Here is a 21,543-nt window from a genome sequence, read left to right on the forward strand (position 1 = left end):
ACGTAGAGCCGATAAACTGTGAGATTTTATTTGGGAGCAGGTATTCGTGGTTGAAGGAACGCGGATGGCTGTTTATCAGTTTTTCAATTTCATTTTAGCTTACGAGTCTAAAATAGAGACCAATACAAGTAACTAGTAAATCATTCTAATGAGATTGAGTTAAAAACCTCGTAGGCCCATTGAAGTTTTTGCTATGTTTTTAAAATAAAAAATAAATTTTAAAAATAAAATTTTATTTTAATAAGTAAATAAATATATTAATAATTAAAACTTTTTATAAATAGTGTGTAATCATATGGTAAAAGATTGGATTTTTGCTTTCCCAACCAAATTTCAAATCTCTTTAAGAATGGTGTGAAGCACCGTCCACACGCTTTATTAGGCGCACTTAGCACTTGTGCATGGACTAATATTAATTGAGAGTGACTGTGACATGGTTGTACATGTGACACCTATGCCATGTGTCACTTATGTGACAACAGTTAAGATAATTAAAACGCGTGGTTGTTGAAGTACTCTCGATTTGACATAGGCATATTTGTATATTTGTATCCCTGAAGATAATTTACAGATTTTCTACATTTGTACTTGCTAGGACTATTATAAAAGAACTCAATAGATCTAATCGTCTCATTATTTTTTTCTTCTATTCTCCATTGTGTACATGATTCTTTATTATCTAACAGATTTAGATCAAGTTGAGATTTGTTCTTTCCCTTCATCAAGCTTCATGTGACAGTGGCAAATAAACATCCAGGTCCAAATGAGTCTCTCTACCTGTCTCAATTTTGAGCTCATCACCATGTATAAAAATATATGAATACAATAAAACCAATATGTCATGGTGGCCCCCACAAATCCCCTATCTAGACTTATTTACATCCAGGAGGAGGCAGAGGCAGGAGGCAATTGCTTCTCATCATGACCAACTAAAGACAGATATTATCGGAAGATCAGAAACATCTGAACTCTGAGGCCCGAGGCTATTCCAAGCCGACTTAAGGCGCAAGACTAAGCTCGGAGTTATATGAATACGCAGAGGTCGGACTTCCAACCTGACATTCATTATACCTTCGTTCCAAGGCCCGAGGCTTGAATGGCCAACTCGGGACTTAGAGTGATCTGAGGCTGCAGTGATTAGTTCAGAATTCAGAGTAGAATCTACTAATGAGGGGGACCATGAGGTGTCCCACTACTACATGATTAGTGACGGTTACTCAACCGCCCACATCCGCACTACCATTGAGCGACTGGGTGGTCGAATTACCCGCGGGACGTGGTGAATGGCCCAAGATGCACCTACTTACGCGGACATTCCCATCCTAAGCGAGAGGGTATAATTAGCATCCTCCAAGAAGGAGACGGGTACACAGAATTTCGCACCCTCTCTCTACTATTGACTTAGACCCAGATTCCCTAGCCCGAATTAGGCGTCGGAAGGTCCCCCCGTTTAGCCAGGGTCTCCTTTGCTCACCATTTTTGTGCAGGACCAGGGTTCAATAGGGATTCGCAGCATTGAGTGGAGGGTGGACAACATTTTGACTGCAACATTTTTGGCACCACCTGAGGGAATCAGGTATGAAAAGTCAGTTTCCTATTTTCTGGTGCAATGGCAAGAGAAAAGAAGAAGTCTGTAGCTATGGAGCTGGAGCCGAACGATTAGACTCGGTCTTCCTCATTACTTCACGCCGAGTCGGCTCCAAGACCATCTTAGTGCTCTCGCAACTGGGGGAACAAGTATGAAGCCATGCAAAATGAGATTCAAGCCTTACGCGATGAAATTAATCAGATGAAGCAACGACAGGAGCAATAGCTGCACCCCGTCCGAGAAACAGTCGGACCAGTGGTGGAAGTCAAGTCCGCACCGCGGAGTGTAAGACCTGAGGCGTCACAGCATCAATCCACCGGAGTTCCAGCTTCAGTCCAGAACCCCTCTCCCATCCAAAACCCAGTTCTGGCTTGGAACCCAACAACTTGAGCCCCGACAAATGCCTCGGTCACCTCAGCCCTGGCACTGATGAACCTTCGTCACGAGATAGAGAGGAGGAGGGGGGGAGGGACCCCTGATGTAGAGGCTCCGTGGGTGAGAGTTGCCAAAAATAGGGATCCGTGGGAGACGCGGTTCGTGGAACTCAGCAATCAGATTCAAACGATACAGTAAAATTATTCGTCTGTCCCTACCGTCGTTCAGGCGATGATGGAAGAGACCGAACCTCCCTTCACCTCCGCAATCATGAGCGAGGTGATGCCGTAGAGGTTCCGGATATCTCTCGTCATCTAGTATTCCGCGTCTGGAGACCCGTTCAAGCACATAGAGGTCTATCACTCGTGGATGCAGATCCTAATGGCCGTGGACGTGATGATGTGCAGGGGTTTTTCGATCACCCTCGCTAAATCAGATCAGAATTACTACAGGCAACTCAAGCCCAATTCAGTTGGCTCCTTTACTGAGCTCAGCAGATTATTCCTTACCCAGTTCATAAGTGGTAAGAAGAGTTGGAAGTCGACTACTCATTTGTTCACCATCAAGCAAGGGCCTAAAGAGTCATTAAAGGACTTCATTGCCTGCTTCAACGAGGAGGCATTACAGGTGGAGGATTATGATGACAAAATGACGCTCTCTGCCATGTTCAGCGGGCTAAAAGAGGGGAAGTTTACCTTCTTCATTGGGAAGAACGCCCCGAAGACGTTGGTCGACCTCGTGAGCAGAGCTCAAAAATACACTAATGCTGAGGAGTTCTCTAACTCCCGCAAAAATATCCAGGTAGCGGAGCCATCAACTAAAGGGAAGAGGCTGGGGAACGAAGAACCCCAGTTATCCAACAAGAAAGTGGATGACTATGTTCCTTGTGATCGTCAGCCGAGCAGGAAGCCTGAGGGCAAGTTCCGTTCCTACACTCCCCTCAACACATCTACAGAACAGATACTGCTGGACATCAGGGGTCAGAAACTCCTGAATTGGCCCGTTTGCATGAAAGCGAACGCGGAACACCGAGACAAGCGCAAATACTGCGGTTTCCATCGTGACCACGGTCACAATATAAATGACTGCGCGAATCTCAAGGACGAGATCGAGACCCTCATTCGTAAGGGTCATCTACACCGATACATCAAGGAGGAGAAATCAGCTCAAAGAGAAGAGCAGCCGAGCAAAATTGTAGAAGAACCGGTCGAAATTTGTACCATCTTTGGCAGTTCATTAGGCGGAGGAGACTCAAACAGTGCTCATAAAGCCCACTCTTGGAAGTTTGATCCGGAGCACTACGTCCACATGACCGAGAGGCCGAAGAAAGAGCTCCGAGTCAGTTCCTCCAGCCTGACCTTCACGAAAGATGATGCGTACGAAATCCAGCATCCTCACGACGATGCCTTGGTGGTGGCAATGACCATAGCCAACCACAAGGTTTACTGCATCCTGGTCGACACTGAGAGCTCGGATGATATCATCTACTACAGGCCTTCGAAAGAATGGAGATTCCAAGGTTACGCCTCAGACCTGTGAAGACTCCTCTGCACGGCTTTGCCGGAGAAAGGGTGATCTCCAAGGGAGATATCTCCCTCCCTATGACTGTGGGAGAAGGATGGCATCAAGTCACCCTCCTAGTGGACTTCCTTGTTGTTAATGTGCCGTCAGTGCACAACGTCATCTTAAGCAAACCCTCCCTCAATGCAATGAGGGCGGTCATGTCCACATACCATCTAATGATGAAGTTTCCCACCGAGGGTGAAAATGGCTATCTCCGAGGCGATTAGCGCGAAGCTCAGAAATGCTATGCAATAGCAGTGAGGAAAGGGTAGTGAAGCAAGCCCTCACCATTAATGTCCTCGATCCCGAGGGTCCTACAGAGGATTCATCCGTGAAGGACTTAGAGGTCGTGCTGCTTGATGAAACAGATTCGAGCAAAACCGTTCAGCTCGGCATGTCATTGAATTCCAAGTAACGGTCTCAGATGTTGGCCTTCCTACAGCAGCACAGAGACGTCTTCGCATGGTCACATTAGGACATGCCGGGAATCTCTCTCGATGTCACAGTCCATAGACTGAATGTGGACCCAGATCACAGGCCAGTAAAATAGAAGAGAAGAGCGTTCGACGCCAAGTCAATACGTGAAAAATGGAAAAAAAAAAGGACGGATTTAAAGATGGTTCTGGACCGTCTCTAAAATTGCTTGGTTTAAAGACGCTTTAGAGACGGCCATAAACCGTCTCTAAAATTTTAGACGGCCCCTGACCGTCCTTAATATTGTCTTAAAAATTTAAACGTCCACAAATCATTTAAGATGGTCGTTGACCGTCTTATATGGGTCATCTGAGACGGTCACTGGCCGTCCGCATTAGAGACGGTCCTTGACCATCTTATGTGCGATCATCTGAGACGATCATTAGCCATCTGCATTAGAGACGGTCATTGGCCGTCTTTTACTTGCAATCTGAGACTGTCAAAGACCATCTTTATTAGAGACGGTCCTTAGCCGTCTTACAGCCCTGTCAAAGATCGTCTCTATTAGAGACAGTCAAAGACCATCTCTATTAGAGATGGCCCTAAACTATCTCTATTAGAGACTGTCAAGGACCGTCTCTATTAGAGACAGTCCTAATCCGTCTCTAATGCTCAATTAAGCTACTCCAAAAAAGTATGAATTTCAAAAAAAAAAATAGTTAAGAAACTTAGAAAAATAATTAACAATGTTTAAGAAAATTTTAAATTTTGAAAAAAACATTGTTGATAATTTTGAAAAAAAAAAGATTTCGATAAAAAAAATGATATTTTGGAAAAGAAAATTTAAAACATTAAACAAAATTGTGAAAATTTTGACAAATTGAAAAAAATATATTTTTTAAAAAAGAAAACTAGATTTTGTATTTTGACAAGAAAAATTGAAAAGTTATATATAACAAAAGTGAGATTAAAAAAATGATATTTTAAAAAAGAAAATTTAAGAAATTAAACAAAATTGTGAAAAAATTGACAAATTGTAAAAAAATATATATATATTTTTTAAAAGAAAACTAAATTTTTTATTTTCACAAGAAAAATTGAAAAGTTAGATAACAAAAGTGAGATTTCAATAAGAAAAATAATATTTTGAAAAAGAAAAATTAAAAAAATAAACAAAATTGTGAAAAAATTGTCAAATTGTAAATATATATAAATATATATATATATATATATATATATATATATATATATATATATATATATATATATATATATATATATTAAAAAGAAAACTAGATTTTGTATTTTGACGAGAAAAATTGAAAATTTAACAAGAAAAATTGAAAAGCTATATAACAGTGTTGTATATCCTTGCCGCCCATACGTTTCTCCAACCCATTTTTTGGCCGGGTATAAAAAATTGTGTAGATTTAAATCTTAAGTGGACCACACCACTAGAAAGAATGATAATATAAAGAGCCCATCATAAGGTTTTAGTAATGTTTATTTGCAATCCAACTTGTTGATAATGTAAAGAAGATCTAGATGAAGGTAAACTACAAAGATCAAATTGATCCAAAACTTTTGTGGCCTTCAAAAGGTTTTTAATGGTTATTCATCATATTATTTTGATTGGTATGGCCCACCTAAGATTATTTAGTTCTTATGATTTAAAATCACATCCTAAAATATGATGGAAAAATATATGGACGGTGTCGATATACATAAAATATATCAAGGTGGGCCCTACACGGTTAGAGTAACACCCATGAAAGAGTTACCTAAAATAGTGAAATGATACTATAAGGTCACCTCATGGGAACTTCCCATGAGGTTAATCTGTGTGCGTCCCACCATGATGTGTGTAGAACATCAACACCATGCATTTGATGTGTCCCCTTTAAGTCCAAAAATTTGTCATATACGAAACTCAGGTGGGCCATAGCATCTAAAACTATGTGAAGACATCCCTAAAACATATAAAAGCATTTGGTAGGGCCCACATGAGTTTTGGATGTGTATGAAACTTGGTCTAACTCCTCATCCAAGTGGGACACACATAATGAATGGGTTGGATCTATGAACCACATCTAGGTGGGCCCAATAAATGATTATGAATGTTTTAATGGGAGGGTAACCCTTTCAACTATAGTATGTGGTGTGGCCCACCCAAGTCATGGATTGACTTTTTTTTTAAGCTCGTGGCCCACCATGGAATGGTGCATCTGATTGATGGGGTAGATCCAAAGTTCAAGTGGACTCACCATAGAAAAGAGTGGGATAGTGACACCCACTATTGAAACCTTCTTAGGGCCCACCGCGATGTTTATTTGAGCTCCAATCTGTTTATAAGTTAATACAGACATGGATGCGGTTGAAACTTGGTCTGATATCCCTCATCCAAGTGGGACACACATAATGAGTGGGTTGGATATGTGAATCACATTCAGGCAGGCCCAATATATGATTATGAATGTTTTAAGGAAACCCTTCTCCACTACATTTAGGTGAGTTACTCGTTACTTTTACCAGAGTAAACTCTGTGGGGTCCACTGTTATTTATTTATTTTATCCATTCCATTCATCCATGTTAACAGATAATTTGAGGTCTAAAGAACAAAAAGAAAGCATATCCAAAGCTCAACTGGACCACACCACAGGAAATAGCTAGTGATTGAACCTCTACCATTTAAAATTTCTTGGAGGCCATAGAAGTTTTGGATCAAGCTGATGTTCGTGTTTTCTATTCATTCATATATTTTTGATATTATGAACAACCTTTAAACGTTTTTGGACAATCTGATCAGTCCAGATTGAAAAGTAAATAACTTCAGATGTTTAAATCAAAATTCACTCAAATTGTTGATCAATCTTGTTTGCCCAATATCTCTCTCATATGTACCATGATCGAGGCGAGTAACTAGTCAATTTGAGGGTAATGATCAGTAAATTAGAGTGAATGGACCAGACATGTAAAATGGGCCAAATATTCTGGTCAAAATTGTGACCCAAATTATTGACCTCGTGAGAACCTGTTATTTATTTATTTTATCCACTCCGTTAATCTATGTTAACAGATAATTTTAGGTGTGGTCCAAAAAATGAAGAAAATTAAAATCTCAAGTGGACCACAGCACAGGAAACAGTTTGATTGAACATCTACCATTGAAAATTTTTTGGAGGCCAAAGAAGTTTTGGATCAAGCTGATGTTTGTGCTTTCTCTTTATCCATGTCTTTGTAATTATATTAACAGGTTGGATGACAAATAAAAATTACTTTAGACCCTAGGAAGGTTTCAATAATGGAAATCACTATTCCACACTGTTTCCTATGTAATGGTCCAATTGAGCTTTGGATCTACTTCAATTTTGGGATCAACCCTTAAAATTAGCATTAAAAAGGTAATATTTTATATATAATTAAAAGGTAATATTTAAATGATTTAAAATATCTAAATTTATATATATATATATATATATATATATATATAATTAAAAGGTAATATTTAAATGATTTAAAATATTATATGAAAAAGGATATTGAAAAGTTTAGAAATTTTAAATATGTTTGAGAAAAATTTTGAGAACAAAATGATGCTTTTGAAGAAAAAAAATCAAAATTTTGAAATTTTTGAGAAAAAATTAAAATATGAGAAATTTTTTGAGATTTTGAAAATAAAAATTCAAAATTTGTATTTTAATTTTTTTTTGAAATATTTTATAATAAAAATGATATTTTTAAGGTCGTGGCCCACCATGGAATGGTGCATCTGACTGACGGGGCAGATCCAAAGTTCAAGTAGACCCACCATAGAAAAGAGTGGGATAGTGACACCCACTATTGAAACCTTCTTAGGGCCCGCCGCAATGTTTATTTGAGATCCAACCTGTTTATAAGTTAATACAGACATGGAATAAGGTGGGACATACATATAGTTTTGATGTGTCCCCTTTTGCTTATGAGATATCTCAAAAATCATCCGTATACGAAACTCAGGTGGGTCATACCATCTAAAACTATGTGAAGACATCTAAAAAAATATAAAAGCACTTGGTGGGTCCCACATGAGTTTTGAATGCAGCTGAAACTGGGTCTGACCCCTCATCCAAGTGGGACACACATAATGAGCTTGATCCGAAACTTCTCCAGCTCCCAAGAAGTTTTTAATGGTGGAAGTGCAATGCCCAATTTGTAGTCCACTCAAGCCTTGTTCCTGCCTAATGTTTTGCATGATACCTTATAATGATCTAAGAAAAAAGATTAGGTTATAGGGCTCTATAGGGCCTACAAAAATATATGTTCTATATCGAAGTCGTCCATCTATTTTGAAATATTAATATAGGGCTTTATAGGGGCTCTATAGGGCCTACAAAAATATATGTTTTATATCTAAGCCGTCCATCTATTTTGAAATATTATTATAGGTCAGGAAACTAAAAATCAGGTATATTGAAGGCTAAAGTGGACCACACGGTAGGAAACATGGAGATTAAATCACATGTGCTTCCTATGGTGTGGTCCTCTTGGGCCTTCAATCTACTTTATTTTTGGTATCATGTACTAAAATTATTTATTAAAATTAATGGATGGAATAGATAAACAAAATATATCATGGTGGGTCCCACAAAGCTCCAGACAGGACATCCATGTCCGTCTTACCCCATCCACGGCCAAAATTGGGAAACGGATTGGCTACTCTCCCAGCCACCGGCCCCGTGGCTGGTGGTCGGTGCTCTGTGGGCCCCACCATGATGTATGTGTTTCATCCATTTTGTTCATCCATTTTTAAAGATCATTTTATCGCTTGATCCTAAAAATGAGAGGGATATAAATATAAGGTGAACTACACCATATGAAAACAATAATAATTGGATATCCACCATTAAAATCCTCCCAAGGTCCACTGTACTGTTTATTTGACATCCAACATGTTGATTAGGTCATACAAGCCCAGATGAAGGGAAAAAATAAAAATCAGCTTGATCCAAAACTTTTATGGCCCCCAAAATATTTTTAATGGTCAACGCTCATTCAACACTGTTTCCTGTAATGTGGTCCACTTGAGATCGGGATATACCCCATTTTTGGTCTTATACCATAAAATGATCTGTAAAAAGAGATGGACGGCATGGATGCAACACATACATCATGGTGGGTCCCACGAAGCCCCTGTCAGGACCGTCCACGGTCCGTCTCACGAAACGTCTCCCAATTTTGGGTGGGCGCTCGAAACAGAGCCGCGCCCAAAATAGGTTACTCTCTCTCTCTCTCTCTCTCTCTCTCCCTCTCTCTCTCTCTCTCTCCGTTTTCCAATCCTCTCTTCCCTCCTTGTCTCTGCTCCATCTCTCTCATTCTCCTCCATCTCTCCCTCCCTCTCCCTCTAACAGCGTATGCATCTCCCTCTCCCTCAAATAGCCCACACATCTCCCTCTCCCTAGGGTTTTGGTGAACCACTTACCTAGGGTTTTCTCATTCTAGCTCGCGGCTCGAAGGAGGGGCAACCACTCTAGTTTATTCCTCAGCTGGGAGGTAGCAACAATGGTAATGTTAAGGCCATTGATTCGAAATCAAAAGGTTGATATATTTGGGGGTTTTCAAATTTGGAGGTTTTTTTGGATTTAGGGGTTTTCAAATTTGAGGGTTTTTGAATTTAGAGGTTTTTGGATTTAGGGGTTTCCAAATTTGGGGGTTTTCGAATTTGGAGGTTTTTGGATTTAGAGGTTTCCAAATTTGGGGGTTTTCGGATTGATATTCGGAGCGGAGATGGGCTACAACAACTGGGTTACCGTTTTGAGTTTGTTCTTTTCAATGGTGGATATTTGATTTGTTCTTATTTTTGCCTTTACTTTGAATTTCCTCATTTTATGTTGTTTTCTTTGCCGATCTGTGTTTTTAAGCCATAGATCCGGATCTAGATATGTCAAGACTTATATATCTGGCTCAAAAGCTTCTTAGAAGCATTGGATCTAGCTATATCGATTTCATTCCGTTGGATTTTTTTTTTAATGTTTTCCGGATCTATGATTGCCTTTGTTTCTCTGATTTATAGCTTTCTGTGCTTCACAGATCAAATCTGATTTATGTTGCTTGTATTAGCTCTAGTTCATTCATTTAACTTAGCAGATCTTTTGAATTGATGGTTTTGTGTTTGTTATTATGGCACTATCGAGATTTAGCTTGCAGATCTACACTTACAACAGAGTGTTGGCAACACACCTGCAATACACATTTCATATATATATGACAATCCAGATTGTCCACAAATCATGGACCCCATTGTGGTTGGACATTATACATTTGATGAACAGATTAAGGCTATACTCCATTCATGGTGGGGTCCTTCCAGTATGGATTGATGCACATGATTCTGTGTATACTTTCTGTGGCAAACTCATTTCATAGTCCACTCCTGTCTGAATATGATTTGTAGAGGTGGTGTTTTGTTCTTTATTCTCTATTGTATACTTCTAAATCTTTCTCATCCTTTCTTTCCTTCTGGATTATATGGATTTTTTCCTCAACAAAAAGATTCATTGCTTCGTTACATTCTTGTTACTGCGTTGTAGCCTGTCGGTGTGTTTTATCCGCTTTCTTCTTTATTCTGTTGGAATATGAAGCCCTTTTTGTGCAAGTATCATGGGCAATTTGAATGAAATCACGCATTCATTCATGTAATCACAGTTGCAAAAATTCAGCATTATTTCCAAAAACCAAATTTATTTCTAGATTTTTCAGAAAAAGCATTGATTAGTGGAGTTCCTCAAGCATCCAATAACCTGTTAGAGAATGCAAAGTTGACAAGCTTCAATGGTTTTCTGGATTCTATTAATGTGTTTCTATATAAATATTGTCACGCCCCGAACTCGGAAACCGGGCTCACAAAATTTCCGATCGCCGAATCCGGCGTCGACAGCCTCCGTAGAACCCCATTCTCGGATCCCGGCACCTATTCACCAGATTCCGATCCTGGGATACTACAAGGAGGATTTATAATCATCAGTCTGAATCATAATGAGCATAACCCACAAACAATAACCACAAGAACACCACCACAAAATCCATTATGATCAAAAACTTTTTAGTACAATGCGACAGAAAGGAAAAATACAATGTAGTGCAAAAGATAGAAACTCCAAAGCTCGTCTGCACGGTCCAACTCCTGCTCAGCTACTGTCTAGCGTCACCTGCACGCATCAATCGTGCATAAGCTTATAGAAAGCTTAGAGGGTGGTGTAAGTGTGTGTGCAATATAAGCGTGCTCAAAATGCAAGGTCAGAGTGATGCGGAATCATGGTGATGAGCACATGAATGCAATCAGCCATACTAAGGCTATGCGGTGCAAGATATGAATGCTATCAGCCATAACACGGCCATGCGATGCAAGATGCAACTTAAGCATGCCAATCCTCAACATGTATCAGTACAGTTCTCATTCTGGATAATCACCGGGGTTCAATACACTCCAAATGACACTGTCGCTCTCCTAGCCGCATAGTCCAAGTAAGCGTAAGAAACCTTACTATCCGCCTGACCAATAGTCTGCCAATACCTATCCGGCACGTCGATAGCGGACCCATTCACGAGCTGGTCAAACTCAGCCTAGTATTGCCCCCTACCCTCTGGCGAGTAAGGCCACACTCCTTTCTAACCGACCACGACACAGTGGGAGACGGGGCCTCCTGGTATTCGGTCCTCATGCGCTCGTATATCCACTCGGTCTCGACGTTGGAGTCATCCTCTGGTACCATCGGGTTTAGGGATTTTCACCCAGGGACGTCTATGGCGCCCGTATGCTAGAACCAAATATTTTCGGTATCCAACCCAGTCATCCACGATGTGTCTATGGAGGCTATGGCCCTGATGTCGCTAGGGCATATAGTAACTACAATCACACAAATGCAAGTGCATAAGTCACACTATCAGTCATGCAACAGTCCTGTATATACCATGCACTTATATGAGGCAACTCCGCCTATTAGGGAGCCCATAAACAGTCTATCCAAAGGTATATGCTATGATCGGTCACCCTCACATCAGGCATACATATGGTGCGAATGATCATGAATCATGGATCTATACTGAACATGTTATGTGGTGATGGGCTCTGATCAAAATGAAGATGGGCCTGGACGGCCTATATACTACAGGTATGGGCCTATTAATGGGCCTTAGGGAGAATCATAATGCGGACATTTAACCGACATTATCCTCACAATGTGGACATCAAACCAACATTGCTCCCAAAGGACGGCCTTCCACGAATCACACATTTCAATGGGCCTTTTTGTACATCTTATTGGGCCTCGACCCATGGGCCTCTAATACATCAAATGGCCTCATACATGGGTCTCACAGATACATATCAAGGTGGGCCTCATTGACGAGCCAAAATTGCATCAACATGGGCCTAGTCACACGGGCCTTGCATACATCACAGTGGGCCTCATGATATGGGCCCTAATACAAATCATGGTGGGCCTCGACATGGACCACCAATGCATGAATATGGGCCTCCACAATGGGCCGTAATTTATCTCCAAACGGTTGGACTGTTGGATGAAACACATGTATCATGATGGAGCCCACACTAATGGAGGGTGTGATTTACAATACATACATAAGCGGGGCCCACCATAATGCTTGTTTTCCACCCTGCCTAGGGCTCAATATGATGTTTATTTTCCAACCACTGTTCATAAGGTCATGTGGACCAGGGTAGGGCCCACCAAATTATTTATTTATCATCCAATCTATTCATAAGGTCACGTGGGCCTGGATAGGACCCACTGTGATATTTGTTTCCATCCAAATGGGCCAAGGTCACGTGGGCCTAAATAGCGCCCACCGTAATATTTATTTTCCATACAAAATGGGCCCATTGGACTGGGGCCCACTGTGAATGTTTATTTTCCACCCAAACTATTCGTAAGGTCACACGGACCGTGGGTTGGGCCCACCATAACACGGTCAGAAGCCCACCGTGATGATTTTTATTTTATTTATTTTATTATTATCATTTTTTTATGCCATCTAAACCATTCATAGGGTCACGGTTTGGGGGCCCACGGTGATGTGGTCCACTGATCCAACCCGTCCATTATGCGTGTCCCACTTGGCTGAACATTCAGACCAAGTTTCAGCCACATCCACATTTCAGGTAAGCCCCACCAAGTGTTTTTTTTATATATTTAGACATGTCTTCACATGATTTTAGATGGTGTGGCCTGCCTGAGTTCCTTTTACAGCTTATTTTTGGGGTGGACGGATGGTCTGTGGGGACCCACCAAATGCACGGTTTTGATTGCCAAAATGCATCAAAGTGGGGCCCACAGCGGGGCCGTGACTGGCAGCCCACCCGCTCGTCCGTCAGGCGCAGGCGCTGCCTGCGTCTGTAGCAGCAGTTTTTTTTTTTTTTGAAAAAAATCATTTTCTCGTGGTTTTTCGCAGGTGGGGCCCGCATCAGCAAGATCCACTCCATCCATTAACCCCCATGGCTCGATACAAATCTATTGACACCAATATTGAATGGTTTTCTGATGTACAGCAACACCGGGGTGTATTTCAATGGTAGAAAACTTGTTCGCTATACTATGGCCCACCATAAGTTCAGATTGAGATCATTTTTATGCTCAACGCCTAAAATGATCTGTGGAAGGGGATGGACGGCTTGGATTGCATAAAAGCATTAAAGTGGGGCCTACATGAGTGGCTAAAAAAAATATTATTTTATTATTACATCTTCTGCCCCTTTTTTTTTATATAAAGCTGGCCATGAACTAGCACTTCTTTTTACCACTCCACGTAGTCCAGCGTCCGCTGGACTGTCCGCATACAATACAAGCATTGTGGTGGGTCCCACTTGGACGTGGCCCACCTATGTGTATATATTCTATATTATATATATATACAATACATATATATTATATATATCATATATATATATTATATGAAATATAATACATAGAAAAGGGAATGTATTGGGTCCATCCAAACAGTGGATGGTGTGGATCATCACCTACAATATGACGGGCCACGCCGTCTGATGTAGATGAACGAGTAGATATAACACATATTGGTGGGATCCACACCATCACAAGAGAGAGAGAGAGAGGTATATGGTGAGATAGAGGAACCCCGCTACTATGGGCCCTCTTGATTAAATCACATACATCCAAATGGGTCCCACCAACAAGTGGGCCCTAAAATTTAAATTAATGACAAATCACCCACCTTATCTTCCTTCTTCTTGGTCCCTTAGACTCCAATGCTCCTTAGCTTCAACTTTAATGGAGGTTGATGGGGTTTAGATGGTTGAGATGGAAGATGAGAAGGTGGACCACACTTGGGAGGGAGAGGAAAAGCTTGGACGTGTGGGGGGTTGAGTTACTTAGAGATTTTGAGAAATGAGAGAGAGAGAGAGGGGTGATATGGATGGGTGAGGTGTGATGGGTGATGGTTTGGGTTGAAAAGTTAAAAAAGGGGTATGGTGGATGTTAAAAATGGGAAAAAGAGGAGTGGTGAGTGGAAAGAGGGTAGACTTTTTGAAAAAGGAGGAGATGGGTTGATGTACTTGATGTATGGGATGCATTAATGGTTGATTGATGGGACTTATAGTAGAGATTCCCTCGAAATCCGCAACACGCAGTGTTTCTTCGGAATAAACGCAGATCGGCATCTTCTTGCCTGGGTATCGGTTCGATGCGCAAGTTACGGCGTTGGAACCGCGGCGACGACGCGGTCGCTACGATACAACTTTCGGATCAGGCCGACGTTGGTGCGCGGGACCTGGCTTAGGATCGTGCGCAAACACCGAATACGGTGCGAAGGTTGCCGGAATTTGACCGGAAGGACCGCGGAAGCTAACGGAACAGTACGGATTAGGACACGGGTCTTACAAATATCATAACTCTGTTATGTTCTGTTCTTTTCTGGTTTTTTAATCTTATAGGATTCTATTTTTTTCCCTTATCCTTTTTTCTGTTTTGGATTTGGGTATTAATTGAACTTTAAAAATGGTTCTCATTTAAGAGATACTATTTTGGGCTTCTATATCAGTTTCCACAAGAGGTTTGTGGTGTCAGTATACTTTTTTTTTCATTAGATGTTGGATTTTGATTATTTTTTCTCCTTTTGTAAATGGCATGTTCTGGTGAATGCATTGAATAGGGTTAATTTTATTTTGTGTTTGAAGTTTGTGAATTCCTGTGTGGGGCTTAAGTGGTCCCAACTATGATTGAGTTGGATCATTTGGAATTTTATAGAAGGGGAGTTAATTGGTACTCTTGCAGTGTGTCACGGTTGATGTGCAGGTACTCAAAATTTTTATCATGTAGCAAAGGCATACATTAACTCAAATTTTTAATACTCTTGATCTCTGAGCATGGAAATTCATTGAACTCATACTACTGGCTAGTTCCATTTCATTGTCCTTTTGGATCACTCAATATTCTTGTTAGGTTATCCAACAAGGTGGGTGTAGAGGTGCATGTTAGTTTACCAAACTCATCACCTTTCACCCTATTATGTAGTGGCTTATCTTTGATTTGGGATTTAATTGTGCAGATATGAGATATGGTTGCAATAGCAAAGATAATGAATGCAACATTGGTCCTTCCTTCTCTTGATCACAAGTCCTTTTGGACAGATCCGAGGTATGAACTCTTGCCTACAACAACCGTGAGAATCTTTCACTGGTTTTGGTAGACTAAAAAACTGAAAAAACGGGGCTTAATGTAGTTTCAATAGAATCTTGTAGTGATTTTAAGGACCCTTTTGATTGGAAGCGCTTCATAGAAGTCTTGAAAGATGTTGTTGAGATAGTGGAGTTCCTCTCACATTTAAGTGTAAAAATGCTACATCAAATTCTGTTTTAGAGACTTGGTTTTGCTCAAATCAGATTCTGTTTTTTTTTAATCTTTTTAAAGTCAAGCTAGGAGAGTTTTCAACATCATTAGTGTTTTTTTCTCTCTCTCTCTGCTTGTTTGTTTGTTGATGAAGGTGACATTTTGATTGGTGGGCTGTGAGATTCAAATTGTAAGGTGCAAAGATGGTGTAAGGCAATGAGATCACGGTATCTTCTTTTATTTGATTAACAAATGGTTCCTGAATGTTTCAGGTATTATAGAATGCTCAAGCTAAGTTCCTGAATGTTTGAGGCCTCATTATACAATGCTCAAGCTGAGTTTGTACAGTATGTTCAGGTGAGTCAATTTATACAAGTCGGGTCCATGGTTCAGTAATCCAAACTTTTCATAGATGGGCCACATATGGAAGGATCCTGAGATTGAAAGATCTCAGCTATAGAATATTTGGCCTTTTCCAGGTTGAATGTAAACCATTGCTGAGTTTTCTTTCTCAAGCGACTATTTGTCAGACTAGCCCCATCTGTACAAACTGAAAAACAGAAATGGTTGAGCATTGTATGAAAGGCCAAATGTCTTAGATGTATATAATTTTTAGCATGTATATAGTAGAATCAACAAAAACTAATGTATATGCTCGAAATTAATGGAGCAAACTCGGATGTGCGTTGGAGCTATCCGGATGTTCTCTTATTTTTATATATCCTAAAAAAAGATGTATAAATAACATTATTATTCCAAGTTGTCACGAAAAAAGAAAATCCTTAAGTGCCACAAATATGGATCTAAATCTCTACCTTTCTTTGTTTTTCTTATGCTGATCTCTTTCTTATTTGATATATCCTATTAAAAATCCCTAAAGGCACGGATCTCCCAAAATAGAAGACTACTAATGATTTGCACATGACTAATTGCAGCATATCTTGTCAAAAAGCTTTTGTCACCAAGCATTTAGTGGTAGGTAGTATAGATTATTTAATATAGGCTTGACGACCAATGGTTTAACTGAGGATATGCTCCTTGATAGAGTGGAATGGCGTGAACGGGATTCATGTAGCTGACCCCAGTTTGTTGGGATAAGCTTTAGATTATGAAGATGATTATGATGATAGATTATGTTGGAGATTTTGTTTGAGTTTCAGTACATTTGAGGATGGAAAAGTTTCAAGTTCTTTTATTGGTAGTTCCACATGTTGTATATCAGTTGGGTTAGTTTGAAACAAAGAGACATAGTGATAACCCTCCTGCCTATGAGTTGATAGTTTTAGAACTCAAAAGAGTTGTATGCATTTGGGTTCTAGTTAAAATTGCCAAGGCCACAGTACAATTATCAGTCACCTTTGTTTCATGAACCAAGTCTCCAACATGCCTTACATGTATCAACTCGCAGATACATCTTGATTTTTAAGTTGGTATTGCAAAGGGTGAGCTAATGCAATACTACGGGTTCCAAATACCTTAAGTAAAGATCTCCTTTTTTTTTTTTTTACCTCATTTGGGTTCCTGATAAAATTACAATGGTCAGGCTAAAATGGTCAATCCACCTTACTCTTATGAACCAATCTCCTACATGGTAGAGTGAGATTCTACTGCTTTTCTTACCAATCTTTTTTTTTTTCATGTCCGCTCTTTTATATGTATCTTTCACCTGTCTCAATTTTCTTGGATGGATGATGAATGTATTTGTGAATGTAAATGAAAATAAAAAAATTATAATATATAACCTATTCTCAAATCCCAAAACCTATAACCTAAACCTAAACCTAAACCTATAACCTAATGCTATAACCTATAACCTAAAACTAAACCTAAAACCCAAATGTAAACCCAATCTCGAACCCGAACCCAATTTCCTAAACCTAAACCTTAACGTATTCTCAAATCCCTAAACCTAAACCTACACCTAATCCTAATCTCAACTCCCTAACCTAAAACTTAAACTCAATTCCCTAAACCTTAACCTATAACCTAACCTAAACCTAAACCTATAACCTACACTTATAACCTGAACCTAAACATATATCTTAAACCTATAACCTTAACCTAAACATAAAACCTAAACCTAAACCTATTCTTATAACCTAAACCTAAACATATAACTTAAACCTATAACCTTAACCTAAACATAAAACCTAAACCTAAACCTATTCTTATAACCTAAACCTATTCTCAAATCCCAAAACCTATAACCTAAACCTTAACCCGAACCCGAACCTGATTTCCTAAACCTAAACCTACACCTACACCTATTCTCAATTCCCTAAACCTTAACCTATAACCTAATCTAAACCTAAACCTATAACCTACACTTATAACCTAAACCTATAACCTTAACCTAAACTTAAAACCTAACCTAAACCTTAACCTATAACCTATAACCTAAACCTAAACCTTAACCTATAACCTAAACTTATAACCTTTACCTAAACTTATAACCTTAACCTAAACCTAATCTCAAATCCCAACCAAAAACGATTTGAGACGATGTTCAGTGATACTTTGTTAAATATGAAATTTATGACCTTTAGTAACTTGGTTAATTAAAAAGAACTACGTAGTGGCTTTATCCCAATCTAACTTTTTGGATACGTAGGCAGTCGTTTGTAATGTACTAGAATATCGATGCAGTCACAAATCTTTTTTCTCCTTTGAATTGTAACAGACTGTATCGGTTGCATTTTTCTCTGTCATAAAGGTTGTGGCTATCAAAGATATAATATCACCTCCTTATAGGGAAGCATTTAATGATGTGTACAGGTAAATTCATTTTTTCTTATTCCTTATATTGTTTTCCAGTTATATTTGTGTTGGTTTCAGAGTACAGGTAGCAATAGAAAGTGTTGGTCGATTGTGGCTTATAGACAAAGGGATGAGTAACCAACAATACGAATATGGGAGGCCTTCCCTAGGTATCCAGATGCTTTTAGATATAATTATGTTGTTTTTAAATATATTGGCTCGAAATTGATGGAGCAGACCTGGATGTACGTCGGAGCTATCCGGATGTTGAGCGGATGTCCCTGGAAGGTGGGAACCGCTCTTATGACCATAATGGAGCTGTCCATTTCCTATGGATAGCATTGGAGAGGCCTGACCATTTAGACAGGCCATATTTATGTATTTACTCGAAATTGATGGAGCTATCCGGATATGCGTCGGAGCTATCTGGATGTTGAACGGGAGTCCCTGGAAGATGGGAACCACTGTTATGACCATGATGAAGCTATTCATTTTCTATGGACAGCATTGGAAGGGCCTGGCCAATTGGAGTAGGTCGTGTTTATATCTATATTTGCAGGGACCACACCCTTAACCTATAACCTAAACCTATTCTCAAATCCCAAAACCTATAACTACAACCTAAACCTATAACCTAAACTCAATTCTCTAAACTTTAACCTATAACCTAACCCAAACCTATACTTATAACCTAAACCTATTCTCAAATCCTAAAACCTATAACCTAAACCTTAACCTAAACCTATAATCTATAACCTATAACCTGAACCTATAACCTATTCTCAAATCCCAAAACCTATAACTATAACATAAACCTTAACCAAAAACCTATAACCTAACCTAAACCTAAACCTATAACCTTAACCTAAACCAAAACCTATAACCTTAACCTTAACATATAACCTTAACCTAAACCTAAACCTATAACTCGAACCTAATTTTCTAAACCTAAACCTTAACATATTCTCAAATCCTTAAACCTAAATCTACACCTAATCTTAATCTCAACTCCCTAACCTAAACCTAAACCTAAACTTGAAAACCCAAACCTAAACCCGATCCCGAACCCGAAACTAATTTCCTAAACCTAAACCTTAACCTATTCTCAATTCCCTAAACCTATAGCTTATAACCCAAACCAAAACTTAAACCTAAACCTAAACCTAAACCTATAACCTATAACCTAAACCTAAACCTAAAACCTAATGCATTCTCAAATCACTAAACCTAAACCTACACCTAATCTTAATCTCAACTCCCTAACCTAAACCTAAACCTAAACTTGAAAACCCAAACCTAAACCCGATCCCGAACCCGAACACGATTTCCTAAACCTAAACCTTAACCTATTCTCAATTCCCTAAACCTATAGCTTATAACCTAAACTGAAACCTAAACCTAAACCTATAACCTATAACCTAAACCTAAACCTAAACCTAAAACCTAAATGTATTCTTAAATCCCTAAACCTAAACCTACACCTAATCCTAATCTCAACTCCCTAACCTAAACCTAAACTTAAACTTGAAAACCCAAACCTAAACCCGAACCCGAACCCAAACCCGATTTCCTAAACCTAAACCATAACCTATTCTCAATTCCCTAAACCTATAGCTTATAACCTAAACCTAAACCTATAACCTAAAACCTAAACATAAACCTAAAACCTAAATGTATTCTCAAATCCCTAAACCTAAACCTACTCCTAATCCTAATCTCAACTCCCTAACCTAAACCTAAACCTAAAACCTAAAACCTAAACCTAAACCTAAAACCTAAATGTATTTTCAAATCCCTAAACCTAAACCTACACCTAATCCTAATCTCAACTCTCTAACCTAAACCTAACCCTAAACCTAAACTTGAAAACCCAAACCTAAACCCGATCCTAAACCCGAATCCGATTTCCTAAACCTAAACCTTAACCTATTCTCAATTCCCTAAACCTATAGTTTATAACCTAAACCTAATCCTAAACCTAAACCTATAACCTATAACGTATAACCTAAATGTATTCTTAAATCCCTAAACCTAAACCCACACCTAATCCTAATCTCAACTCCCTAACCTAAACCTAAACCTAAACTTGAAACCCCAAACCTAAACCCGATCCCGAACTTGAACCCGATTTCCTAAGCCTAAACCTTAGCCTATTCTCAATTCCCTAAACCTATAGCTTGCAACCTAAACCTAAACCTATAACCTATAACCTAAACCTAAACCTAAAACCTAAATGTATTCTCAAATCCCTAAACCTAAACCTACACTTAATCCTAATCTCAACTCCCTAACCTAAACCTAAACCTAAACTTGAAAACCCAAACCTAAACCCGATCCCGAACCCGAACCCGATTTCCTAAACCTAAACCTTAACCTATTCTCAATTCCCTAAACCTATAGCTTATAACCTAAACCTAAACCTAAACCTAAACCTTAACCTAAACCTATAACCTTTAACCTAAACCTAAACCTAAAACCTAAATTGTATTCTCAAATCCATAAACCTAAACCTTCACATAATCCTAATCTCAACTCCCTAACCTAAACCTAAACTTGAAAATCCAAACCTAAACCTGATCCCAAACCCAAATCCGATTTCTTAAACCTAAACCTTAACCTATTCTCAATTCCCTAAACCTAAACCTAAACCTAAACCTTAACCTAAACCTAAACCTATAACTTATAACCTATAACCTAAACCTAAAACCTAAATGTATTCTTAAATCCCTAAACCTAAACCTACACCTAATCCTAATCTCAACTCCCTTACCTAAACTTAAACCTAAACTTGAAAACCCAAACCTAAACCCGATCCCGAACCCAAACCCGATTTCCTAAACCTAAACCTTAACCTATTCTCAATTCCCTAAACCTATAGCTTGTAACCTAAACCTAAACCTTAACCTAAACCTAAACCTAAACCTATAACCTATAACTAAACCTAAACCTAAAACCTAATGTATTCTCAAATCCTTAGACCAAAACCTATACCTAATCCTAAT

The 21,543-nt window shown here is 39.1% G+C and overlaps 1 protein-coding gene and 1 long non-coding RNA gene across 2 annotated transcripts; both read left to right on the forward strand.

Moving 5' to 3' along the window:
- Window positions 1-2,344: 2,344 nt before the first annotated feature.
- Window positions 2,345-3,502, forward strand: LOC131217366 (uncharacterized). Its single transcript, XM_058212281.1, has one exon. It carries the CDS (start codon window positions 2,345-2,347, stop codon window positions 3,500-3,502), a length of 1,158 nt encoding a protein of 385 aa, XP_058068264.1.
- A 5,792-nt stretch (window positions 3,503-9,294) lies between these two features.
- Window positions 9,295-15,799, forward strand: LOC131257368 (uncharacterized). Its single transcript, XR_009177342.1, has 3 exons — window positions 9,295-9,482; window positions 15,504-15,592; window positions 15,697-15,799. It is a non-coding gene; the product is annotated as an uncharacterized LOC131257368 (long non-coding RNA).
- The last annotated feature ends 5,744 nt before the right edge of the window (window positions 15,800-21,543 follow it).

This window comes from Magnolia sinica, chromosome 10, assembly GCF_029962835.1.
Source record: "Magnolia sinica isolate HGM2019 chromosome 10, MsV1, whole genome shotgun sequence".
In the NCBI taxonomy this organism is placed as follows: Eukaryota; Viridiplantae; Streptophyta; class Magnoliopsida; order Magnoliales; family Magnoliaceae; genus Magnolia; species Magnolia sinica.